Consider the following 27,591-nt stretch of genomic DNA (forward strand, 5'->3'; position numbering starts at 1 on the left):
CCTAACTCAGGGTCTCATGGAAAAGAAAACACAGCTGCTGCCATCAGGAGCAGTCAAGGATGGAGAATCAGCCTCATCTTTGTGGCAATGGAGTTGCAGTGGGCTATGGGAAAAGCTGAGGTTCGATTTCAGCCTCTTGACCGAGGGGGGTTCACCAAAAGCTTGTTTCAGCTTGAGGGCCAAGGAAGCTGAGCTGCCAATTCAAAACCATGCAGCAGCAAGCCCAGTCACTGCCTTTTGGTAAATGCTGACTGCAGAGAAAGGGATGCTTCTGAGAAGTATTTACCTTAGAAAGTGCCAACAGGGACTCTCAGGGCTTTGGTGGCACCAAGCCAGCACACCTCGGTGTGCTGTGTGCTGTGACCTGATGTGACAGGAGAAGAGGTGATGCTTTAAACCAAAAGAGGGAGATCCACAGAAAGAACAAATGTTTGACACTGAGGGTGGTGAGACCCTGGCCCAGGCTGCCCAGAGAGGTGGGAGATGCCTCATCCATGGAACCATTCCAGCTCAGGTTGTTTGGGGCTGTGAGCAACCTGCTCGAGCTGCTGATGTCCCTGCTGACTGCAGAGGGGTTGGACTGGAGGAGCTCTCAAGGTCCCTTCCAAACCAAAGCAGTCTCTGATTCAATCACAGGCATCACCCCATTGTGCACAGCTTTATTTTGGCAATTTCAATACAGTGCATTTCAAACCCAAGGAAGTTGTGTCCCACAAACCATCCTGAGCCATGCCGCGGCAGGGGCTCCTGCCACCCACAGCTGCAACAGTCCAGAGAAACTCCTGGGCTAGAAAGAACGGAGAAGTGGTGAAGCAGAAAGAAGGATGCTGTCTGGAGATGCAGGGGCACCGCTGCTTCCTAGAACAAAAGGGCTACAACATCTCTGAGCGTTCAGTCCTCTTTGTTTGCCTGTTTAAAAGCCACTCTCAAAGAACAAAACTGCTCTGAGGGTTGAAACCTTGAAATGCTGAGTTTCAGCCAGTTCCAAGCTGGAAAACAGTGATTTTGAATGGAAATCACTGACACAATCTTAATGGTAGAGGCTTAAACTGCTGACCTAATCCTCCAAGTAATGACTGCTTTAAGTACATTTATTACTTGTCCTCAGGTGTTGGGTTTTCCCCCCCCCTGCTTTGAAATGGAAGAGCCACATTCCCCCCTGGCTCACACAGCTGGGTGAAATGCATCTGAACACATCAAAAGTCAAGCTATGCCTCCCTGCTTGACACTGCAGGAGGTCACCAAGATCGTTGGATGTTTCTTTAAAGCTCAGGGAGGGGGGGGAGAGGGGAGAGGGAAAGTGAAGCTAATACTCATCATATGAAGAAGTTATTAAGACAAAACTCATACATCATTGAAAATGCATCAAAAAAATACATTCAATCTTTTTTTTTCTGGCTTATGTACACTGGCAATCTTCCCTCCTTCTGCACACTACTGTATAGTTTATGTACAAGTGCAAAACGGCTGTGCTGTCACTTATCTACAGGTTCTTCCCCCACCCCATCGCCTTCCCAAAGAAAGAAACCCACAAATCCTTCGGCTTTGCTCCTGACCCGCTGATAAACCACCAGCAGTGCTTCCTCCCTCCCCTCCATTCCCCACACCTCTGCCTCGACTTTGACTTCCCAGCTGGGATGAGACTGTTTGCAGCAGAAAAATGTATGAGAGTTCTCTTTCCCACCCCACCATCCCCTCAGCATGGAGAGAAGATGCAGAGCCGAGCTCCATCCTGCAGGAGCTCTTGCCTTTCCCTTGGATAAGCAACCCTTGTCCCTCTCTTTAGCTTCTGGTTCTGCTACACCTCAACATTTGGTCATTTGTTTTTTGCTCAGCTTTCCAACATCTTCAATGTGTTTATTCTATTCCCTCTGACGTCTAACTCTGGCTGCACTTCTGGGCACGCTCCACGCCTGAGATGAGACAACTCAGCTCTCCGGAGGCAGGCAGGAGGTAAAAACCCTAACAACTCACATTTCCCTCTCTCTGTTAATGCAAACATGCATCACCCCTCCGGGCCTGCTGTTCTGAAAGCTGTTTCTGTTCAGGCAAACCTAAGCAACAACTTTAAGCACCTGCTTAAGTGCTGTCCTGAATAGGGAGACCTCAGCACAGAGCTTTCTCGATTGGGGTTGGCAGCTCTCCCACAGAAGAGCTGGGGAAGCAAGAAGCCAGGTCTGAAGATAAGGATGGGCACCGTGAACACAAAAAGCAAGCACAGGGGAGGGATTTCAGTCTAGTATTATTATTTCTCCAGTGCAGGTTAGCTCTACACACACAGGAAGTTAGAACAGATTTTTCAGGAGATGAAGCTGTCTGAGGTAATCTGTGCATCAGGTTAAGCTTGGCCTAAATCCCTTCATTTGGAAAGACAAAGCTCACTCCTTTCCCTCCCATAATTTCTTTTCCCCAGAGGGCATTTAAACTTCTAGTTCAGAAACAGATGCATTATATATCTCTCTCTCTATCTCTACAGACCCACAAACATAGATCTATCTATCTAAAACAATGCATTCCCCCCCCAGTACTTTTGCTGCAGTCCTGCTGTTATTTGTGAGCTGACACATTAAATCACAGTTCAACCCCACCACAGCCTCCACACCAGCAGGCTGTCTCACATCCCTGCTCTCTGGACACACACACACAGAGCAGTTCAGGTCTCTGTAGTGATGCCACCTCTGTGCTCCACAGAGCTGCTCCAAACTGCATGGTTAACCTCCCCCCAGAGCAGACTGAGTGGCCGATCACCCAAACATGCACATGCACACACACACAAAGCTGCAGTGGTTTGTTCTGCACGTGGTGCCACCTGGCCAGAAGGCTCAAGAGCACTTTTCCCTTCACCCCCCACCCTTGCTTTGCTAGGTCTCCATTTCATAACCAGCAGATGCCCCAGCAGAAGCCAGCAGCTCAGTGACCTGGATGAAGCCATCCTTGCTGTGATTAGGCAACGCTTACACGCCTCCTTGGGCACCTTCACCTAACAGCTTCCCACCAGCTTCCACAGCACAGCTTCCTCTGGCCCTGGCACTGTGCCACATTCCAGAGCCAAGGGAGACACTGGGGACCAGCATGCACAGACTGATGGGTCAAGCCTAACCTTGAACTTCCAAACATAATCCCAACTAGTGAGAGCAGGTCAGATGGTCAGACACCAAGAGCCAAACTGCCCCTTTGGTGTTTGCAAGGCCCTTCCTTTCACCACCATCTAAGAGGGCTCAACCCCAATGGGAAACATCAGCAAGTCAAACCTGTGGCCAAATGCAGCTGCTCTGCTTGCTTTTTATTTAAAGTTGGTTTTTAGAGTCATCCTCAAATAATCTGGCACCTGGAGTGTTGCCTTTTACACCCTGTAAGGAGATGGAGCAACTTGTGCTGCTGAGGAGAGATGGCTCTGAGCTCCAGCACAGCACAGCTCACATGTAGAGGAATGGCAGAAGGGAAGGAGAAGGGGAAACAGGCAGGGAAAACTCAGAAGAAATATCATGTACCTGACCTGCAACCCAGGCTGCTTCTCCTGAAAACACTGGAGAAAGCAGGAGTTTTCTCCTGAGATAATGAAACCCTGCTTTCCCCTCAGGTACTTCCCTCCAGTTGAGTCATTTGTTGGTCAGGAAAATGCCATTTACACACCATAAAGAAGCCAGACTGCCCCGGGTGGCTCTCTGCATGTGTGCATACAGAGATGTGAAAGGAAGAGAAGGACGTTAACCATCGACGTGTGCAGCAGCCTCCTCACTCCCTAGATCTGTTCAAGTCTAGGCACTTGTGTATGGTGTACTCCAAGCAGGTTAAGACTATGTAAACACTGAGTCCTTCAAAAGCAGCCTTCAGCCTCTCCAGGCACTGCATGTGGTCTGAGCAATGCGAGACAGCAGCCTTGGAACCATCCCAGCTTCTGGGTCGCCGCTGTTCTGCACCGTGGCGGCTCCCGAACCGCCGCGTCCGGAAGAGAGTTCCACTCAGAGAGCGCAGGGGACAGACACCTGACACGAAATGAAAACAAAGGGTGGAGATGCTGTGGAAGATTAATAGTAGTGTTTATGTGCTGAGAGCTGACACCTGTAAACACTGCATTGTTTGCCTTGGTTTTGTTTGTTTGTTTCTTTTGTACAGTTTGATAAATACAGGAACTACAAAGCGCTTCCCCTGTATAAACCTGAGTCTCATCTCCCTCGGACTGCCGTTCTATTTACACCGACCACCAAACGGAGCCCTCCGCACGCCACCGGGCCTGCACTGAAACCACTGTACTTGAAACTGGAAGGAAAACAAAGGAGCAATCTGAAGCCACGTGTCAGTAAAACTTAAGTGGAGCAGCTGTCAAATAAAGCCAACTATCACGGAGAGGAGAGGAGAGGAGAGGAAAAAAAGTTGGGCGCGAGGAAGTTGCAGTGTTGGTTTTCGTGGAGGTTGGTTTGTTTGTTTGTTTGTTTTGAGTGCTTCTAGTCTCTTGGGAAATCTCTTCTTCTCTTCCTCCTCTTGGGTGTTCCTTTTCCATTTTGTTTAAAACAGTTTCTGATGTCCATGCATCAAATACAGGTTCCTGGCTGTGCAGGGGGCTGCTGTTTCCGGTTCCGTACCGCGCCCGATTTCTCTTTGTAGGCAATTGGCATCTGTTGTGAAATGTCCACCAGAGCGCTGGCCACCGCCAGACCTGAGGCAACAAAACACAGCAGTCACCAAACACGACAGCCACAGAAACAAATCCTTCCACCACTGCTGAGAAAAGAGGAAAAAAAAAATACCCCTCCAAGCCACAAAAATCAATAGGAGTTTTGGAGTGCTTAAGGAAAAAAAAAGAAGAACTAAAGAAGCAGAAAAGCATTTGGGCTTAAGAGATTAAACTTCAGCAGCTATTCTAAAAGCAGCTTTTAAACACTGCATGCTTTACTGAAAGCATCTGCAGCAGGAAAAGCTGGAAATAAGAAGTGTGGGGTTTAGTGGGTGTGAAACCCGAGACATTGCGTGGCCCTCCTCTGCACCGGCACGGGTGCGAGACCAAATCCTCAAAGCACAGTGCGTGGAGGGGGCACTGCGCTTCCCAAGTGCCATGGTTTAGTCATGAGGTCTGTGGTGACAGGTTGGACTTGATGATCTTTGAGGCCTCATCCAACCTTGGTGATTCTGTGATCTGTCTTGGCTAGGATCAACAACAGTGTGGCCAGCAGGACCAGGCCAGGGATCTGTACTCAGCACTTGAATATTGGGTTCAGTTTTGAGCCCCTCACTCCAAGAAGGACACTGAGGTGCTGGAGTGTGTCCAGAGAAGGGCACAAAAGCTGGTGAAGGGTCTAAAGCACAAGACTTGGGAGGAAACAGCCTCGAGTTCCACCAGTGGAAGTTTAGGTTGGACATGAGGAATAATTTCTCCCCTGAAATGATTGCCAAGGCCTGGACCAGGCTGCCCAGGGCAGTGGTGGAGTCCCCACCCTTGGAGGGCTTAAAAGTTGAATAGAATAGAATAGAATAGAATAGAATAGAATAGAATAGAATAGAATAGAATAGAATAGAATAGAATAGAATAGAATAGAATTAACCAGGTTGGAAGAGACCTTTGAGATCATCAAGTCCAACCTATCACCCAACACCATCTCATCAACTAAACCATGGCACCAAGCACCCCATCCAGTCTCTTCCTAAACACCTCCAGTGACGGTGACTCCACCACCTCCCCAGGCATCCCATAGATGTGGTGCTGAGGGACATGGTTGAGTGGTGACCTGGCAGTGCTGGGTTAACAGTTGCACTTGATGATCTTAAAGGTCTTCAGCAACCAATATGTTTCCATGATTCCCTGCCTCTAACGTCCTCCTGGCAGATCCACAGACAAGCCACCACTGGCCATCTGGGATTTAGCTCAATACAGCTCACAACCAAATCATCCCAAATACTCTTTTAAGACCCTCTGCTTTGCCACACTCACTGGAGAAATCCCCAGTTAAATCACTCAGGAGATTGTCTCAGTGCTCTGCAAGCAGGTTTAAGTGAGAAAGGGCTAGGAACAAGGAAATCTTAAGCTGGATGGAGAAGACTTCCTTGTCCAGAGCTCCTAGGAGGGCATGGATGCCTTGAGAGGCATCCATCCTCCGAATGGAGGTGGGAACGGAGGGAGCAGGGTGGCAGACAGGTTTCTTTGCTAAGGAACTACTGCAAACCTGTCTGTACCAGATCCCTCCTTTTCCCCAGCCATAAATTAAACTCTAATCCAAATATCAAATGTTCATCCATCAACTGACCCAAGAAATTGAATCAAACCTCAGGTCAGAAGCTGGCAGAGCCCAGGCTTAAAATAACCAGAGCACATCCTCTGCTGAGGTGCGGGCACAGCAACTGCCGCGGGAACAGGTCTGAAACTGCACGGTGGTCTGAGCTGCTGGGGAAGGAGTTAACAATTAAGGAGTTAAGAATTAAAGAGTTAATCCCAAGGCACAAGTCTCACCTGACTGTCCTGGTGGTGGGATACCCCCCAGCCCTCGAGGCAGCCTGACGAACACGGAGAGGACGGCCGCTTTGTTGCCGAAGCAGGGCTCCAGCGCGATCGGCTTTGGTACGGTCTGCAGCCAGGGTGGGAAGAGGACAACACAAAAGTTAGGCAGTATTCCACCCTCCCTCTTCCCCCTGCCTCCACTCTTTCAGATTGTACAAGCTTCAGGGCATGAACCACGTTGCTGTGCTTGGCAGATTTCCAGCACGTAGCTGGCAAAGCTAAACCCAGCGTTCGCAGCAATCCAAACCCCAGTCGAGGTAAACCAATCCACGCTTCCCTCACCACAGCCCAGCTATTAAACAGTCAGGCACTGCACCAGGCTTGGGCTTCTCCCCAAAGGCAAAGCAGCAGCTCATGCTAAAACAAGAGCACTGAGGTTCTTCTCCTTCAAACCCATCAGCAACACAGCACGAATATCCATCAGCGCACCTGACCGCTCGGACCCGGCTGTTCTGCTGTTGTTCCCAGAGCTCAGCCCCACTACCACCTTCCCAGCACCCTGAGTGGTGACATGGTGCACAACATCTACCCTCAAGCCACTATTTCACTGCTGGTTGCTTTCAGCTGCGTTCCCCCAGTTCTGTCTTTAATTTCTGTTCTTCCCCAAGGGCTGAGTTCATTTCCTAGTGGCCTTCTAGATTGCTCTGGACTATGCTCATAGAATCATAGAATGGTTTGGGTTGCAAGGGACCTTTAAAGCTCATCTAGTCCAATAAGCTTGCAGTCAGCAGGGACATCTGCCACTAGAACAGGTTGCTCAGAGCCCCAGACAACCTGACCTGGAATGGATCCAGGGATGGGGCACCTACCACCCCTCCAGGCAACCTGGGACAGTATCTCACCACCCTCAGTGTAAAACATTTCCTCCTGCTCTCTAGTCTGAATCTCTCTTGAAGTTTTAAGTCATCTCCCTTTGTCCTGTCACAACAAGCCCTGATCAAAAGTCTGCCCACAGCTTTCTGAATGGCCCTTTAAGTACCAAAAGGCTATCAGAAGATCTCCAGGTTGAACAGTATCACAGTATCACAGTATCACAGTATAACTAAGGTTGGAAAGGACCTCGAGGATCATCGAGTCCAACCTATCAACACAGACCTCATGACTAGACCATGGCACCAAGTGCCACATCCAATCAGTCTCAAACTGCGCCAGGGGAAGTTTAGGCTGGAGGTGAGGAGAAAGCTCTTCACTGAGAGAGTTGTTAGCCATTGGAATGTGCTGCCCAGGGAGGTGGTGGAGTCCCCATCCCTAGGAGTCACCATCCCTGGAGGTGTTCAAGAGGGGATTGGATGTGGCACTTGGTGCCATGGTTTAGTCATGAGGTGCTGAGTGATAGGTTGGACTGGATGATCTTTGAGGTCTCTTCCAACCTTCCTGATTCTATGATTCTACAAACAACCCCAACTCTCTCAGCCTGTCCTCACTGCAGAGAGCTTCCAGCCCAGTTGTGGCTTCCTCTGGTCCTGCTCCAACAGGTCCACATCCCTCCTGTGCTGAGGATCCAGAGCCAGCCCCAGCACTACAGGTAGGATCTCAGCAGAGCAGAGCAGCAGAATCACTTCCTGACTCCTGGTGGCCACACCATTCCTGGATACAGGCCAGGACACTGCTGACCTTCTCAGCTACCTGATCAACAGCTATTTCAGTATGTCACTAGAAAGGCAAAAAGCAAGAGCAGAGCCCAGAAACTGAAAGATGTCCTTAGTTGAGCCTGATCCCACCCACAGTTACCCACAGTCAGTGCTGTTGTGTGGTGCCACATCAGATGCTGCCGCGAGCCTACACCTAGGAGCACAGGTACAGGAGTGCTTGCTCTTGTTCCACATAAGCAAAAAGAGCTGAGAACCACTGTTTTACCTGACACACTCAGTGCTTGCTGATCTCTTGTTTGCTATGGACAAATTCCACCCTGGTATTAATAAAATAATTATTGCTTTTCCCATGAGGCATAAAACTGCGCTGCTGTACTTCAGTGTTCAACAGAGGCTCAACACAATGGCAGGCACTGAAAGAACGCCGTCAAACAATGCTATTAAATTACTGCTGCTCAATAAAAAACGAGAAAGAAAGATGACAGGGAGCAAAATGCAGCTGAAGGCTGCTCTCATCTCTCCTGTTTGCTGCCATGATTGCAGCAACAATTTGCCAGCCTGCACAAGGTAGATAAAGACACATTCCAGGAGCTGGCACGGCCGGCGCCGCCGTTTGCCAGCCTGGCGGCTGCGCAGCTCTTCACCTGCTCCCCACCCCCAACACGGGGATCACACTCAGGAGAAGGCCTTTCCCCACCGAGCAGCCAAGCGTCCCCTGGTGCTGCATCCCACAGGCAACTCAATTATCAGAGGTAATGGAGAGAGCACAGGGAAGGCAAGTGCAGAAACACAGCCCACGGCCTCTGGGTGTAGGAGCGGCAGTGCGCACTGAGCGCTGCGTCCGTGGGTTGTGGAGAGAGCCAAGGACCCCAACTGCCCCCTGCCAGCAAACCAGGCCTGCTGAGTGCCCCACGTTGGAGCCTGGGGCTTAAGTGCTGCACACTCATCCTCAGCAGGGAGTAGAATGAGCAGCAAATCCCTTTCCATGGGATTTTCATTTCATCTCCAAGGTCACACATCTTCCTCGTCTCTATTTTCCTGATCCCAGCCTGAAGCATGAGGAGTCACTGGTGCCAAAAGAGCCCCAAAGAAGCAGCCAGTGTGAGTGACAACAGACCTTGGCCATGCAGATACCTACAATTCAGTGGTATTTCATGGGGCTGAGTCTGACCCTCACCCTGCAGTGAATTTTTGATCTCTCTGATGTACAAAATCAGTCACAGAGTCGTTTAGGTTGGAAGAGACCTTTAAGATCATCAAGCCCAACTGTTAACCCAGCTCTGTCAGGTCACCACCAAACCTCAGAACCACATTTCCACAGCTTTTAAACCCCTACAGGGATGAGGACTCCACCACTGCCCTAGGCAGTCTGTTCCAAGATCTGACAGCCCTTTGACTGTCAAAAGCAAGTGTCAAATCTATTGGGGTGCTACCTAGCAGCAGAGGGGAAGGAAAAATCAGCAAGTCTTCCTGGACTGTACATCTAGGGAGAAGGCAGTCCAGCAGCTAAACAGCCTCTCTGGTTAGGGTCTAACCCTTTCAGTGGAGGAACATATCCCATGGGCAGCTGAGGACACATCTCTGAGCCTCCTTCCTTCCCTTGTCAACCTGCTCAGAAAAGCTGGGTGAGATTTCACCACACAAGGAACTTTGTCTCTGTGAACCATGCAAAGCAAGGAAACACGCTTCCTGGAATGATGCATCCACGGTCTCCCAGGCAGTTCCCAGCTCATTTAGAAGGAATTAAGCACAAGATCATCCTGCTGCATCTCAAACTCAACTCTAAAAGGAGAAAAACGCTCTGCTGTCCATCAAACCCAAGCTGTTTTCCTGTGACAGGCTGCTGTGAACAACAGCACAAAGAATGGAGCCCTGCACGTTTATTTCTGACAGCAGCAGCTCAGGCACCTGCTTTTTGCCCTGTGACTCATCCAGCATCTCAGCTCCAAGCCTGTGCTCACCAGGCCAAGAGACAAAGCGCAGCCTGCTGCAGTGACTCACAGGGCAGTGACGGGAAGGGGAATGTGACGCAGGAGGTCAGCTGGGAGTGAAGGGCACAGCCTGCCCCCGGCGAGGGACACAGGGACAGCCATGCAGCCCGGGGACCCTGCTCTGCAGACATGGAGGAAAACACATGGGGAATTCAACCAGCAACTTGATCTCAGAATTGCAGCCTGGTGGGGGTTGGAAGGGACATCTGGAGATCATCCAGTCCGACCCCTCTGCTGAAACAGGGTCACCTAGAGGAGGCTGCCCAAGTTCACAATGTCCAGGTGGGGTTGGAATCTCTCTAGAGGAGACTCCACAAACTCTCTGGGCAGCCTGAGACAGGGCTCTGTCACCCTCACACCAAAGAAGTTCTTCCTCCTGTTCAGATGGAACCTCCTGGGTTCCAGTTTGTGCACATTGCCTCCTGTTGCTGGGCACCACTGATAAGAGTCTGGCTCCAACCTCTTGCTCCCCCACCCTTTAGCTTTTATCAGGCATTGATCAGATCCCCTCTGGGGCTGCTCTTCTCCAGGCTCAACAGCCCCAGGGCTCTCAGCCTTTCCTCCTCACAGAGATGCTCCAGTAACCTCACCATGTTTGTGGCCTCTGCTGGACTCTCTTTAGTAGCTCCCTGTCTCTCTTGAACTGCAGAGCTCAGACCTGGACCTGGTACTCCAGATGTGGCCTCCCTAGGGCAGAGTACAGATGGAAGAGAACATCTGTTGACCTGCTGATCATTCTTAATGGCCATCTTGATTGTGGATCTCACCCACATCTGGCCCTGCCATGACTCTGCTTGTGTTTTGACATGAACTCTGCAGGTGCTAGCACAGCACAAATCCACTCAGGAGGAGCTGGCTGGCTGAAGAAGACAGCACACTGCCTACACTGCCTTTCTTTCCCTGCCTCCTGTGTGGTTTCTGAATGCTGTTACAGACCCAAGCAGCTTTTCTGCAAGGAGGCTTGGAGTGGACTTGAGAAGCAGAGTTGAGGTCATTCTAAATGCCTATGCTTCAGTCTGACAGGTGGCTTTTAATGGTCCACTCTGAAAAGTATCAGCTAGGTAGATCTCCCAACTTTGCACCACCTTTCATCAGATGGTTAAAGCCAGCCTCTGCCAGAGACTTTCATGTGGAGTGTTTTGATAAACCCATTGTTGAATTATAGAAGCAATTCCTTTTTATTGAAGGCTTAATAGCACAATAAAGTAGACATTATTCAAATCTATGCAAATAAGGTGCCTCACTCAGACACTTGGCACATGATGACTGCTTCACGTGGTGCCTGAGCAGCAGAGTCCCACACTGGGAGGGGGGCACAGTAAAGAGAGTGGAGCCCAGCTGCTGGAGCATGTGGAGGAAGACCACAGTTAATGGCATAAGATCTCCCCTTTGGTGGTGGGTCAGTCCCTGAGAGGCAAAATGCCATCCAACAGCCCATCAGAATGAGCTGTGCCCTTGACAAACACAGAGCACACTTGCCCCAGCCAGCAGGCACAGCAGCAGTGAGGAACGTGGAGCCAGAAGTCTGTGTCCCTGCTGGCTGCAAGCAGGATGGAGGTCAGCGGAGGGGACACTGCAGCACCCTGGATGTATCTGTGCTTGGACAGACAACTGCAGTTGGCCTACCTGACAGACACCCTCCCCTACAGCCACAGCCTGTCCTCAGCAACATGTTGTGAGTGAGCTGGAGTGACAATTTTACACAGCTGATCACAGACTGGTTTGGGCTGGAAGGGACCTTTGAAGGTCATCCAGTCCAACTCCCCTGCAGTCAGCAGAGACATCTGCAACTAGAGCAGGTTGTTCACAGCCCCAAACAACCTGACCTGCAATGGCTCCAGGGACAGGGCATCTCCCACCTCTCTGGGCAGCCTGAGCCAGAGCCTCACCACCCTCAGGGGAAAACGTTTCTTTCTTCCATCTAATGTAAATCTTCATCAGTTAGTTTCAAACCATCATCCCTTGTCCTGTCACAACAGGCCCTGTTCAAAACTCTCTCCACAGCATTCTTCAAGTCCTGGAAGGCCACCAGAAGGTCTCCCTGGAGCCTTCTCTTCTCCATGCTGAACAACCCCAACTCTCTCAGCCTGGCCTCACAGCAGAGGGCTTCCAGCCCTGCCAGCATTGCTGTGGCCTCCTCTGGCCCTGCTCCAACAGGTCCCTGTCTGTGCTGTGCTGAGGACTCCAGATCTGGCTGCAGTGCTGTAGGGGGGGGTCTCAGCAAATTTCAGCAGAGGGACAAGATCCCCTCCCTCCACCTGCTGGACAGTAATAGCCTGAACCTTTCTCCTGCAATGGACTTTGACTGCTTCTCACAGAATCAAGCAGGTTGGAAGAGACCTCCAAGATCATCAAGTCCAACTGATCACCCAACCTTATCTAACCAACTAAACCACGACACCAAGTGCCTCATCCAGTCTTCTCTACACACCAGCAAAGCTACAAGCAATGGAAATGGAGGGGAAAAGCCAACCAGTAGGAATCAGGACAGTGCAAACAGCAAATGAATGCCAACAAGCCAGCCAGCTCCTCTCAGCCCGGTGCACTGATGTCAGCACGCTTCACTGGCAGATGGGAACCATCAGGAAGTGCACTGCAGCAGCTGACTTTCACCTGGGAAGCCCCATTCTGTGCTCTGTGTTAAGAAGCGTCTGGAAATGGGGAGCTGTCCTTTTTGGATGGTATTTTACTAGGGGGTGACAGGATCCCTTTGTTCCTGCAGGCAGCAAAAGCCATCCCCAGCTGTTTTCCACAGATGACTTCAGTGGCCAAAGCCAGCACTGAGAAGCCAACTAATTTCAGCTGTTGATGAGTTTTGATATGTACTTAAATAGGTGTAAAGCTTCAACAGTTACAGGAGTTAAAAGCAGCAGGAGACCTATTAGGTCACCTCATTAAGTCCGCCTTCCCCAGCAGGAGTTTCTACCCGAAAAGAGCATCTTCCAGGAGTGTGTCTGGGCTGTTTCTAGGTGACCCAGGTGTGATGTGCAGCAGCAATTCCCTTGGGAGACAATTTCACAGCCAAACGGCTTCCTCAATCGAGCTGAATCACGCCACGCTCACCCTGAACACTTCCTCCTCCCTTGCTCCCCTGGTTCCTATCTACGCCGCCTCTATTCGACAGCCTTGAGAGGTTAATAGCGTGGCACATCGAGCTAATGGCCAGCACAATAAACATTCTCTGCACCCTGAGAAAACAGCATCAGCTGTAGTTAAATTCTGGAATGCACTGCCAGCACAGTGCCTCTGCAAAACCTGGGACTAAAAATGAATCATAGAATCGTCAGGCTTGGAAGGGACCTCAAGGCTCAGCCAGTCCCAACCCCGCTGCCATGGGCAGGGACACCTCACACTGCAGCAGGTTGCTCACAGCCACATCCAGCCTGGCTGCAAACACCTCCAGGCAGGAGGCTTCCACCACCTCCCTGGGCAACCTGTGCCAGTCTCTCACCACCCTCATGGGGAAGAACTTCTTCCTAGCATCCAATCTGAATCTACCCATTTCTACTTTCATTCCATTCCCCCCAGTCATGGAATTGATGATCTCAAAGGTCTTACCCAACCTGGTTAATTCTATTCTATTCTATTCTATTCTATTCTATTCTATTCTATTCTATTCTATTCTATTCTATTCTATTCTATTCTATTCTATTCTATTCTATTCTATTCTATTCTATTCTATTCCATTCCAACCCATCCCATCCCATCCCATCCCATCCCATCCCATCCCATCCCCTGACACCCTAAATGAAGTTAATTGTTTTGTTTTTCCTTAACAAGAAAACATATTTGTGTGCTTTGAGCAAAGAACTTGAAGGTGTCCAGAGAAGAGCAATGAGGCTGGGGAAAGGTCTCGAGCACAAGCCCTATGAGGAGAGGCTGAGGGTTGTTCAGAAGCTTTTCTGAGCTCTTTTCTGGAGAAGAGGAGGCTCAGGGGAGACCTTATTGCTCTCTACAACTACCTGAAGGGAGGTTGTAGCCAGGAAGGGGTTGGTCTCTGCTCCCAGGCAACCAGCACCAGAACAAGAGGACACAGTCTCAAGCTGCGCCACGGGAAGTTCAGGCTGGATGTTAGGAAGAAGTTCTTCACAGAAAGAGAGATTGGCCATTGGGATGTGCTGCCCAGGGAGGTGGTGGAGTCACCATCACTGGGGGTGTTTAAAAAGGCCTGGATGTGGCACTTGGAGCCATGGCTTAGCTAGTCATGAGGTGTTGGGTGGCAGGTTGGACTTGCTGATCTCTGAGGTCTTTTCCAACCTTACCGATTCTACGATTCCAACTCTGAAGTAGCTTTCCATTTCCAGCAAGGAAATTTAAACAAAAGGAAACAAGATATAATAATAATAATGATGATGATGATGATGATGATGTATCTTAGAGGTTGGGGAAGAGAGGAGCATTATTGAAACAGTTCAACTCTGTGATTCGATTCCACCGCGCCTGACGATTTCACTCTCGCAGGGAAAGGGTCAGGTGCCGCCTGCAGGTTGTTAAATGGTGCCATTAAAAGCTGCCTGAACATTTGTACAATCAGTCACAAGCAATTTTTTCCTGTGAAGAAACAGAGTATTAAGTTTTTGATATAAAGAAAAAAAAACCCCCTCTTCTCAGGGTAATGTACTTGGCCCTCCCAGACAGAGAGGAAGGAACCCGCAGCAAGGATCTGCAGCAAACGGGTTCAGATTAACGATTCACATTTGCCTTGTCCCTGCTATCTACCTTGGCACCGGCACGGGGGCTGGGGAATGAACTGCTCCACGCTGCATCCCTGCCTGTCAGCGACCAAACAAAACTCACATGCCTTCAGGGGAATGAGAACAGCCTGCGACTGCAAGCACAGATCCCAGCCCTCCGGAGCGGGCAGGCAAGGCAGCCGCCACGGGGCAGCGAGCCTGCTCCTGCCACCTTTAGCAACGGCTTTCTCTTTCCAAGTGCTTGTGGTCAGCCCAGCACAACACAGAGAGCAGCTCTGGCTGAAGGGAAGGATTGCACTCAGCAAGTTTGCATTTCAAAAGCAGTCACCCTGCAACGACAAAACCTCTGTCACAGCTCTGAGCGCTGCCGCTCACCTAAGCCAAAACTCCTTCCCAATTCCCTGCTGATGCCCCGGGGAGGGGATGGGATGGGATGGGATGGAGCAGGCCATGGGTAGCACAATCCATATGGTCACTGGTGGGTATTTATTTTGCTTTTTGGCCAGGTGGAGAGACAGGATTTCTCTGGTTCTTTTTGACCACTTGGCTGGTTTTAACACATGAAAAAGTGTAAGCAAAATAAACCCCAGCAGAACAGGCCAGCAGGATGAAGACTGCAAGCACAAGAAGCACAAAACAACTGCCTGGCATAAAAGAATGCAAACTGGGCCCTGGTAATGTTTCTGAGAAGCTGTTGGTGTTATTAGTGCTTCAATCAGAAGAGACACTCACTTGCACTAGAGGGAAAAGAGCTCAGAAAAAATCCTCTCCTGCAGGAAACTTTGCACTCCCTTCCTCTCCCTCCAGCAAATTCCTCCTCATCAGCTAAAATCAGGGTCCATCTTGCCCCAAAATTTACAGTCTTCCAATCCTAAAGCAGTTAAACCTCAATGATCAACCAAATATTCCCTAAACACAAGGCAGGCTTAACAGATGCCTCTGCTGATCCCATGATAACTCCCTTCCAAATACTTCATTACATCATGAAAGCAGCAAAAGTTTTCCCCTCGAGCCCCTAAATTTTGCAACAGAAACCAAAGAGACTCCTGGCACTGGTTAACTGGAATTAATTCTTTAGGGGAAGGTTCTGTCAGGTGGTGTTGGTGTTGCTTTAGCAGTACAGATCACAGCCAGACTATAGACACCTCTAGTGCAGCCACTCCAGCTTTACACACCTCACCTGCCCAGACAACACCTCCTCCTTACCACTGTGTCCTGGTTTTAGCTAGACCAGAACTCATCCTGCTCAGGGGTTTGACTTCTCAGCCCAGGCTCTGCTCACTGAGGCACTTTCTGCAGCTCAGGGCAGGGTTGCACAGCCAGGGGCTGCTCCTAGCAGTAAGAAGCTGATGGGGAGGGTTCTTGCCAAGGGCTGGGCTGCAGAAAGGCTCTGAGTCTTGCTCCTGGGCACAGCAAGGGCACTGCCACAGCTTGTGTGCAGGAAGTCAGAGGTGGCACCTGCAGGGGGGAGCAGACAGGACAGGTGACCCTCAACTGACCAACAAGGGATTGCAGCCCATGGCTGTCATCTTCAGGAGAAAGCTGAGGGATCACCAGGGCCAAGCCTCTTCTTCAGTGGCTGATGTCCAAGGAGGTACCCCAGCCCAAGCCTGCCCTTCCAAAGCCACCTGCTTGCACAAGGACCCCCAGTGTCAGTTTGGTGGCACAGTGAAGTGGGAGACTTCACACTTGCCTTGCTTGCCCTAGGCCCTAACTTCACTTTATGCAAAGTGAGTTGGGAGGGGGTGACAGAAGCAAATTTGAGGAGCTAATAATAGGTCAGTAACAAATGCACTGAAGGGGAAATGAGTCACCAAGAGAGATAACCAGAACAGGGCAACAGTCCTAGAAATGATCTCCCATGGCACAAACCAGCCCAGCATAGCAGGGCTCAGAGCTACCCAGACGAATTAAGATGAAGTCGCCCTGTGGAAGTGCTGGAGCTGGACAATGCTTCATTTGAAATCATTCCTCACTGCAGTGGCACCCCTGCAGCTTCCCCAAACCCACCACCCCGTGGCACAGGACTCCTCACTTCCCTGCTCATTACTGACAGTTGCAACTTCACTGCAGTGTAAGAGGAACTTCACAAGGGCACCGCCGAGACGCGGGATCCGAGGCGACTGCGAAGATAAATCTGTGAGATCTCTTGCCCACTCCTAAATCAGCCCCACCACTTCATCTCTGTACTTCTGGAACAGATGGGACCTTCTGGCAGTCTTTAAACCATTCAACAGCACTTTCTTCTGCAACAAAGCAAACTAATTACTGGAGTGAGATGCTATTTTTCATCAGTTTCCCTGCTATTTTTAAGGACCTGGCCAGCTTGGTGAGCCGAAGGCTGCTGAAGGATTTGCAGTGAAGCTGATTTGCCCAGCAGAACTAAATGCACATCAGCATGAAGGTACAGAGCATGCTACAGGAACGAGGACTGTGCTCACCAAATACTTCTCTCACACCACTTAGGCAGCCAGAGACGTGGACAGCTTGTCAGTCACAAAGGCAAAGATAATCATCTCTCAGCACTTCGATCTGGAGATGGCCCTGCTCGCTGCAGGGGGTTGGACTGGATGACCTTTAAAGCTCCTTCCCTACCCAGCCCATTCTGTGATCCCCAGACACCACACAGCAAAGGCTGCTCTGTGCACCAGCTCTCACAGGCACAGGTTCCATTTTGCAAGAGTGCTTTTCAAATCCTCCACAGGCTTTCAAGACAGCATTTTGCCAACTTGAGGATCCTTTTTTTCCCCTAATGCAACAATTTTCTCGATCATCCTGTAGGTGTTTGCTCAGGTTGAGCATTTGCTTGCTACACTGTGCATGTGCTTTTCCCAAGGACCTACAAGTGGTTAACTTCATGGTTTTCACCCACCTCAAGATACCTGGAAATCACACAGTGGCTTGGAAGGGGCCTCAGAGATCATCTAGATGCAAACTGCTCTGCTATGGGCTGGGACATCTTCCACTAGACCAGGTTGCTCAGAAGCCCATCCCACCTGGCCCTGAACACTTCTAGAGACAGTCTGGCCATAAAGACCTTCTCTGGGCAACCCCTTCAGTGTTTCATCATCATCACAGTGGCAAATTTCTTCCTTGCACCTAATCTAAATCTCCCCTTATTCAATTTAAAGGCATCACCTCTTGTCATATCACTGTATGTCCTGCTAAGAAGTCTGTCCCTAGGTTTAGTCATGAGGTCTGTGGTGACAGGTTGGACTTGGTGATCTTTGAGGTCTCTTCCAACCTTGGTGATTCTGTGATTCTTATCAGCCCCTTTAAGTACTGAAGGGCCTCCAGAAGGTCTCCCTGGAGCCTTCCCTTCTCCAGGCTGAACAACCCCAACTCTCTCAGCCTGGCCTCACAGCAGAGGGCTTCCAGCCCTCCCAGCATTGCTGTGGCCTCTGCTGGCCCTGCTCCAATAGGTCCCTGTCTGTGCTGTGCTGAGGACTCCAGAGCTGGCTCCCAGCACTGCAGCTATCAATGTCAAAATTACAAACTCTCCAAATGATTTCAAGGAAGTTTCTTCTACAAATGACTGCAGAGGACTACAGGCCTTTGATTAATGAGATAACAGACCTCAAGAGACCATTTCCCGCACTTGGGCGAGTCCCAGCTACCCAAGGATGTTAAATACTCTTAGGGCAATACCACAAGAATTGTGATAAGCAGCACCTCTGAACACACAAAAAGCTGCAGAGAAAAGCCAATGGATTTTGTAATAACTAAGCAAATTTAGTGGTAGATTTGTGATCCAGTGGGCATCTGCTGAGTGGGAAATAAACCAAAGCAGGTAGTTACGTGTTGCTTAGCTGCAGACTCCAATATGAATAGTTTCCCTGCAGGTAAATCACTTTCTATCACTTCTAAGGACCCCAGGAAAAATACTAATTGAAAACACAGTTCTAATAGTGTCCAGCTGGAAAACATCAGCTTAGGCTGGAGCTAGCCTGACACCGGCTGCCAACTGGCTACACACAATGGAAAAGGAAATTAATCTCTTGCAGACAAGATGTCCCATTTTCCACTGCTCCATTGTAACCCTCAAATCAACTCATTATTAACCAAAGGCTTTGATTCACATGAGGGGCAAAAAAACCCATCAATGCATTTATGGCAACACAAGTCAAGGGGCCTTGCATTCAAAGGGAAGCTCACAAATTCTGACACAGCGGATGGCAGAGCAACTGCAGAACGGCTCTCAGTCCAACAGCCCAGCAACAGCTCATTATTTGCTTGGCTAATAATTAAGAACAGGCAAAACACAAAGGAAAATGCAGTTCCACCATGCTGCATGTCCCAGCCCATCTTCCTGCAGCTCTCTCCTCCAAAGAGATCTTTCCCTCGCGGGTGCGGAGGGAAGCTGACCCCACAGATACCGGGACAGCTTTCTCACCTCTGTTGAAGTTCGTTCACATGCAGCATCCAACAGGCCAGACTATCTCAGAAGGGTCACTCTTTCAACCCACAAACTTCCTGAACCCCCCTCTCAGACTCACAGATGGCAGTGTGCTGGAAGGGCCCTTCAAAGGTCATCTTGTCCAACCCCCTGCAGTCAGCAGGGGCATCTTGATCAGGCTGCCCAGAGCTACATCCAGTCTGAGCTTGAATGTCTCCAGGGATGGGGTCTCAACCACATCCCTGGGCAACCTGTCTCAGTATTTCACCACTCTCATTGCAAAGAATTTCTTCCTAATATCTAACCCAGATCTCCCCTGGTCTCCTCTCCGTGCTCATCCAACTCTGCTGAAACTTTCCACACTTTCATGCAGACTTTTATCCCCAGTCCAAATTCTCCAAGATGATGAAAACCCACAAATAGCTCCCCAAAATTCAGCAACTCTCCTTGCCATGGAAAAGTATGGCAAGGATTCTGCAACCAGACCATCCAGCAGATGGAGTTACCTGCTGGCACAAGCATACGTGTCCACATTTCCTACTTGGCTTCCAGTTACTGTACAGGCTTTGTGCTGTCTCCCTGAACCAGACACTCTCACTTATGCTTGAAGTAGATTAAGAAACATTTCTATGAGTTATCAGCACAGAGGGAAATTAGCAGTTGGTAACAATTTGTGGGTCTGAAAAAGGACATCTGTCCACAGGCTTGCTTATGCTTAAAACCAGCTTCTCCATCCGTTCCCGAGTAACCCGGGGAGGTCAGACAAGTGGGAGATGGAAGAAAGAGTGAGAGAGAGATGAAACCCTGTCTGTGGTGCTGGCTATGGAAGCACTTCAAGAGAGAAGAGTCAAAAATTTCTATGATCAAAGAAAAAACTGAGCAGAAAATAAGGAGCAGAGGGGTGCCCAAGTGAAGAAGGGAAAAGCACTGCCAGCTGAACAAGAGGAGGAGCACCAGCCTAATCACAACGTGGGAGTTCCAAAGAGCTTCTCTGTAGTTTTTGAGCACAAATTCATCAGAGATCAAAGAGCCTGGGACAGCTTTGTGCTGGTCTGACCCTACAGGAGAGGGGTCTTTCATGGAATCACAGTCTGGTTTGGGCTGGAAGGAATCTTTAAGGGATGAGCTAGTCCAACTCCTCTACAGTCAGCAGGGACATCTGCAACTAGAGCAGGTCACTCAGAGCCCTAAACAACCTGACCTGGAGTGCTGCCAGGGATGGGGCAATAAGCTTTTTGTTAGCTTAGTTCCAGAAAATGGCAAGAGGGGAAGGGAAGTGCCCCCAGACAGAGAGACCACAACCCAAAGCCAGCAGCAGCCAGGCTACAGCCTCAAATCTGCCTCCAGCCCAAGGGGAGCATGCATGCCCATCCCATGGCTCCTCTAATGAAGCAGTGAAAGAGAGGCTCATTCTAATTTGCTGAGTGACAAGCCAATTTCCCAAGCATGTATTTCAAAGTCTTGGTGAGCTATTAGCAGCTAATGACTTCCAGTGCCTACCATCCCTGTATCAGAAGCACAGAAATCATAGAAACTCAGAAAACCCAAATTATCTGGAGTCAAAAGAAGGTCCACAGGGAGCAGAACCGCTCAAAGCCTCCACAAAGAGGTCCCAGAGAGAGGTCAGCTCAGCTGCCCAGTCATTCAGTTACCACAAACTGCTGAGTGCCTTTGCAGAGTTCACTTTACTGGGACAACAACCCCTGGCTTCAGAGAAAGGTAACAATTCACATGGATCAATCACAGGCATCATCCAAGCTTGGGACTAAAGGTTTGGATGGCACAGAGTGCCATCTTCTACACAGTGCCCATCCAGAACATGCTGCAAGACACCAACCAGGTGGAAAAAGTCTCACAACTTGCCATGAGAGACTGTATTTACAGGTAATTATGGAACAGTTCAAGCTACACAGGTTTAACTGTGGCAGTTATTGCTCCTGAAGCCATGACTTAGATACCATTTCTCACCAGACAGAAGTTCTGGGCTCAGACTGTTTTCCTGTGCTTTACTCTAATTGAAACACACCCAGGTTTTTTTATAGAGGAGCAGATCTTGCTCCTTTGCCACAGTAATAGAAAGTGAGAAACTTTGTGCTTGAACTAATGAGAAAGACTTCCAAGGAAGTGAATCTGAAGTAAACAAAGCAGCTCCCTCAGAGAAGAAACAAACAGTGCTCTCAGGTTCTCTTTTTTTCTGCTGGTGTACCAGTCTGCTAGGCAAAGCATCACATCAAAAAGGTCTTTGAATTCATTAGTCACCTTTTAAACATGCTTTGCCTAAAAATACAACATGTGGGGGTCTCAGAACATGCCAGACAAGGATCTCTCTGCACTCCTTTGTCTGCATCACAAGAGGGATTTGAACACAAGAGTTACAGTCAGAAATACACTGACGCTACTGCAGCACAGACATGACTGTGGCCCTGCTTGCTTTGAGGTGGCACAGCAAAAAGCTTTCTGTTTGCAGCACCTACAGCCAAATCACAGAATCAAGCAGGTTGGAAAACACCTCAGAGATCAGCAAGTCCAACCTAATACTTAACACCTCCTGACAACTAAACCATGGCTCCAAGTGCCACATTCAATCCTTTCGTGAACACCTCCAGGGCTGGTGACTCCACCACCAACCTGGGCAGCACATTCCAGTGGCCAATTACTCTCTGTGAAGAGCCTTCTCCTCACCTCAAGCCTAAACTTCCCCTGGCCCACTGTGTGGGGCTGCATGCTTCTCTATCCCAAAGCATAAAAACTAACAAGGCAAACAGAAAATCTCAGACCCTGGAGTGTAACTATTCCGGTGAGGGTGGTGAGACACTGGGACAGGCTGCCTGGGGAGGGTGCAGATGCCCCCTCCCTGGAGGTGTTCAAGGCCAGGCTGGAAGAGGCCTTGAGCAGCCTGGTCTAGTGGAAGGCATCCCTGCCTATGGCACGGGGGTTGGAGCTGGATGTCTTTAAAGACCCTTCCAACCCAAACCATTCTACAAATCTTAAGAGTCTCTCCCAACCACAACAATTCTACAGACCCCTGAATCCGTTTGGCCCTCCTGGACTTAGTATCATAATATCAGTCAGGGCTGGAAGGGACCACAAGGATCATCTAGTTCCAATCCCCCTGCCATGGGCAGGGACACCCCACACTAGATCAGCCTGGCCAGAGCCTCATCCAGCCTAGGCTTAAACACCTCCAGGGATGGGGCCTCAACCACCTCCCTGGACAATCCATTCCAGGGCTTCACCACTCTCATGGGGAAGAACTTCCTCCTCACATCCAGTTTCATTCCATTCCCCCTAGTCCTATGACTACCTGAGATCCTGAGCAGTCCCTCCCCAGCCTTCCTGTAGCCCCCTTCAGATACTGGAAGGCCACAATTAGGTCACCTTGGAGCCTTCTCTTCTCCAGACTGAACAGCCCCAACTCCTTCAGTCTGTCCTCATAGGAGAGGTGCTCCAGCCCTCTGATCGTCCTTGTGGTCCTTCTCTGGACACCTTCCAGCACCTCCAGATCCCTCTTGCAATAGGGGCCCCAGAACTGGGTGCAGTACTCCAGGTGGGGTCTCACCAGAGCTGAGTAGAGGGGGAGAATCACCTCCCTTGCTCTACTGGCCACAATTCTCTTGCTGCAGCCCAGGCTCTGATTGGCTTTCTGGGCTGCAAGTGCACACTGAGAGCTCCTGGTGAGCTTCTTGTCCACCAGCACTCCCAAGTCTCTCTCCTCAGGGCTGCTTTCCAGCCAGTCACTGCCCAGCCTGGATTTGTGCCTGCGATTGCCTCCACCCAGATGCAGGACCCTGCACTTGGTCTTGTTGAACCTCATGAGGTTGGCTTGTGCCCACCTCTCCAGCCTGTCCAGGTCCCCCTGGATGGCCTCCCTTCCCTCCATCCTGTCTGCTGCCCCACACAGCTTGGTGTCATCAGCAAACCCGCTGAGGGCGCACTCAGTGCCGCTGCCCATGGCATCCACAAAGGTGTTGACCAAGACTTGCTGGCACCCAAAATAAAAACAAGGATTTGGGCTTTTTGCATTAATCACAGTTTAAACCAAAGCATCCACACTTCAGTGTGGTAAGGAGCATCCTGAAGCAGCAGCTCTCACCTTTATGCTTCCCCCGATGAGATCTGGTGGCTCTTCGTCTGTTTCTAAGGCAACGTTGATGGAGGCGAAGGGGCGGCTTGCCATCTGTTGCATCTCACGGAGCAGTTGCTAATTTAATAAACAGGAAAATATTATCATCATATTGTTCCAACAACAGAGATGAACAAACCCCCTTCTATCTGTAGAGGTTTTGACCAGATCTGATAGGATATCAATGAATAGAGGGGGTGGGAGGGGGGGGATGGGGAAATAACCTCCCGGTGATGTAATGGCCTTAAGGGCGCGGGGAGAGAGAGCTGTAAATATTCAGGCTGCTACAACTTAATAAAGTCACTGCAAGCGCTGCACTGACCCATTTGGGAGGGAAAATGCACCTGCTTCAGTCTCCATAAAGCAGTTAAGTTACTTGTTCGTTTTTTTAAAGCTCTGATATCCTATTTATTTGTCACCACCTGTCTGGGGCATGACAGGATTTGTGGGGACCACTGGACAATTAAAGTGGCAGCAGGCTGTAACTACTGTAGAATTGGGGACTTTTATAGCAGCAGCAGCAGCAGCAAAATGCTGTCAGGCACATATTGAGCACTCATCTTTTTGCATTGTTTCTGTCCTGAATACAGGAAGTGTATGGAATGGCACAAAGCAGCCTTGTTGTGATATGCTTTATGGAAACAGAAAACCTTTTCCTGGGCGTATCTCTGCAAGCCTTCAGGGCACAGGAGATCTTTTTATTGAGCTCTTAAGTTTGTTGTACTCTTAAGCTTATTTACTGTACTCCTAAGCTTATTGCACTCAAGTTTATTACTCTCTTAAGTTTACTGGGCTCATAAGCACTTTTAAGTGTTACGATGCTGCTCCCTTTTTTAGCACAAACAAAAGGCACTTCCTGTATGGCTGGACTGGGAAGGGCCCTTCAGTTTGAGCTGAGCTGTTTGTGGCTCCAGTGGTTAGTCTCTAATATGAACAGCAAACTACACAGTCTGTAAGTGGATGCAGAAGCCACAAACCTAATTCCCAGAAGCAGTGGGTGTGATGTGACTTGGCACCCCTGTTTAATACAGGAAGAGGCATACACTTTGTACAGCATGTGCAAACCAGCAGTTTTATCCCTAAGTGCCTAAAACCACTTGTTGAACGTAGCTTTACACATTTAGTGGTGCCACTTAGCTGCAGCAGTAGTAGTTGTACTAGCTTAAAGCTAGATTGAGGCACCACCAACTGCCCTCTATACTTCCCACCATTACCACCCACATATTGCCATTAAGGCTGGGCAGTTTGACACTCCAAGCCCTAACTGATCATTTACAGCACTCAAAAAGTGCTGAAGAAAACACCATCAAATGCATCGTGCCTCAAATTACCCAGGAGAACACATTGCCCACACCCAGGACACAGCAGAAAGAAGAGGCTGCTGTCCAGTGCACAACTCATTTGGACCAAACTAATCACCTCACTGTTTTCTTGACCTTGGAAAAACCTTCTACAGACTGTTCTTTGCCAAGCCATCTTCTAGTTTTGGAGGGTTGTTTTGCTGGGACAAATGGAAGACTGCCTGTGTGAGCTTGGGGTACAGGCAAGGTGGCAGGAAGGGGGATAGCTAAGTCTCTGTGGCTGGCTGTCTAAAAATGATACACATAAAAGGCCAGTGGCAAAGTTTTACTTGCTTTCTGAAGGGGAAAGTAAAGAAAAAGAGGAATGGGAAAGTAAAGAAAAAGAGGAATGGAAAAGAAAAGTGGGAGGGAAGGGAAGGAAGGGAAGGAAAGGAAGGAAGGGAGGGAAGGAAAGGGAAGGAAAGGAAGGAAGGGAAGGAAGGGAAGGAAGGGAAGGAAGGGAAGGAAGGGAAGGAAGGGAAGGAAGGGAAAGAAAGGGAAGGAAGGGAAGGGAAGGGAAGGAAGGAAAGGAAGGAAGGGAAGGAAGGGAAGGAAGGGAAGGAAGGGAAGGAAGGGAAGGAAGGGAAGGAAGGGAAGGAAGGGAAGGAAGGGAAGGAAGGGAAGGAAGGGAAGGAAGGGAAGGAAGGGAAGGAAGGGAAGGAAGGGAAGGAAGGGAAGGAAGGGAGGGAAAGGAGGGAAAGGAGGGAAAGGAGGGAAAGGAGGGAAGGGAGGGAGGGAAGGGAGGGAGGGAAGGGAGGGAGGAAAGGGAGGGAGGAAAGGGAGGGAGGAAAGGGAGGGAGGAAAGGGAGGGAGGAAAGGGAGGGAGGAAAGGGAGGGAGGAAAGGGAGGGAGGGAGGAAAGGGAGGGAGGGAGGAAAGGGAGGGAGGGAGGAAAGGGAGGGAGGGAGGAAAGGGAGGGAGGGAGGGAGGAAAGGGAGGGAGGGAGGAAAGGGAGGGAGGGAGGAAAGGGAGGGAAAGGAGGGAAGGGAGGGAAAGGAGGGAAAGGAGGGAAAGGAGGGAAGAGAGGGAAGGGAGGGAGGGAAAGGAGGGAAGGGAGGGAGGGAAAGGAGGGAAGGGAGGGAGGGAGGAAAGGGAGGGAGGGAGGGAAAGGAGGGAAGGGAGGGAAAGGAGAGAAGGGAGGGAAAGGAAGGAAAGGAGGGAAGGGAGGGAAGGGAGGGAAAGGAAGAGGCATTTGAGAGCAGATTGTAGACAGTCACACAGCAACACAACCCAATGGATTCACACAGACAGAGCTGTACTAAGCAAACCTGCGTGCAACTCACACTTGGGCCCGAGAACACGCGGAGTGTTCGCATATTTAAAGCACACCAGCAGATTGCAGACGAAAGCAAGTGTGAAACAGATTGCTGGGTTGTTGTTCCTGCAATTGTCCCCTTCAGCTATCATAAAGAGCTTTGTTTAATAGCTATAAAATCAAAGAACAAGCTGTCCTGATGAAGATGTCCAAGAGACTTACGAACTGAAAGCTATTAGCTCCTTGAAGGAAGTTCAGTTTACTGAAGAAAATGGCCAATTTGGCATCATGACTCCTAGGGAAGTCAATAGTAGCTTCAAGAAATAAACCCCTGAGGCACAGAGACGTGCTACAAGATGAACAGGAGGAAATGCAACGCTGACAGCAGCATTATCGCCTTCATTTCCTGACCTGCCCACGGAAAGCCATCGCTCTCCTGTTTGACCCAAAGACAACAAAAGTGGCCAAACCAGGTAAACCCAACCACCTAAGGGAGAGCAGCCTTTTCCTAGTGTCAGCTTCTTGTGTGCCACAAGTCATGGTACAAAGTTTCCCCCTCCCAAGATATTAAGGCTAAACCTGAGGAATAAGTGTTCCGTGCCAGAATGTCACTCTTCCCCCCAAGGCAGGCACTGTGCGTGCTTAGTCTGTGCATGTCTGTAACCTTCAGCATGTGTTTGGTGTGTCAGAACTTTAATTAAAAGATTTAGCTGCGTTGTGAAGGAGAAACTGTGGCATTTCCCCAGCCAAGGCATCGAGTATGTCGTTAGAAATCAGCAGCAATTAACATCAAGATACCCCAGAACCTGGCTCACCCTGGCTCGGAATGATTGGCTTTCTGAGGTTTAACATAATGAACCTCAACCCTCTTTCCAGCAGCCCTGTGGTTTCCAGATCACACAATTAATAGGACAGCCTGGGAATATCTGAAATCACTTAGGTCTGAAAAGGCAAAACATTTGACAGGCTCACAACAAAACACATCCAAAAGCGTGGAGTGGAACACACTGATGGCCTTTTAATATTTAAGCAGGCACAGACAGGCAGAAGCTGCACCAATTTGCTCCCCCCCCACCACTTTCCTGCCTGGTCTTTTTCCCCACTATCAGCATAAAAAAAACCTTCATCCAAAAAAAATCACAACTTAAAGCAAGTGCAGAATGGGAAGTGTGGAAACCACATCTGAAGGTTTGGGTGAAACTGGACACTATGAGAACCCGACAAGAAACAAACTCAACAATGTACAGTAGAGGAGAGAAGGGAGATGGGGAACCTCATGAAGTTCAAGAAGGGCAAGTGTAGGGTGCTGCACATGAAGAGGAACAACCCCCTGCACCAGCACAGGTGAGCTGCTGGAAAGCAGCTCCACAGGGAAGGACCTGGGAGTGCTGGTGGACAAGTTCACCATGAGCCTGTCTTGTGTTTTTGTGGCCAAAACCAATGGTATATCCTGGGGTGTATTAAGAAAAGTGTGGCCAGCAGGTCAAGGAAGGTTCTCCTCACCCTCTACTCGGCTCTAAAGAGGTCACATCTGGCATATTGGGTCCAGTTCTGAGCTCCCTGGTTCAAGAGAGAAAGGGAACTACTGGAGAGAGTCCAGCAGAGGCTGCAAAGATGCTGAGGGGCCTGGAGCATCTCTGTGAGGAGCAAAGGCTGAGAGCCCTGGGGCTGTTGAGCCTGGAGAAGAGCAGCCTGAGAGGGGATCTGATTA

At 49.8% G+C, this 27,591-nt stretch overlaps 1 protein-coding gene across 1 annotated transcript in view; it reads right to left on the reverse strand.

The window, feature by feature from the left end:
- Positions 1-639: 639 nt before the first annotated feature.
- Positions 640-27,591, reverse strand: part of ATRN (attractin) — a 166,607-nt gene continuing 139,655 nt past the window's right edge. The window contains exons 27-29 of the mRNA XM_068149435.1: positions 23,257-23,364; positions 6,443-6,557; positions 640-4,657 (exon numbers count right to left, since the gene is read on the reverse strand). Of these exons, the coding sequence (XP_068005536.1) occupies positions 4,533-4,657; positions 6,443-6,557; positions 23,257-23,364 (348 nt within the window). The 3' untranslated portion in view covers positions 640-4,532. The remainder of the gene's footprint in view (positions 4,658-6,442; positions 6,558-23,256; positions 23,365-27,591) is intronic.

Source organism: Melanerpes formicivorus, unplaced genomic scaffold (assembly GCF_026170545.1).
Source record: "Melanerpes formicivorus ecotype bairdi unplaced genomic scaffold, bMelFor1.0.p_v2 SCAF_18, whole genome shotgun sequence".
NCBI lineage: Eukaryota > Metazoa > Chordata > Aves > Piciformes > Picidae > Melanerpes > Melanerpes formicivorus.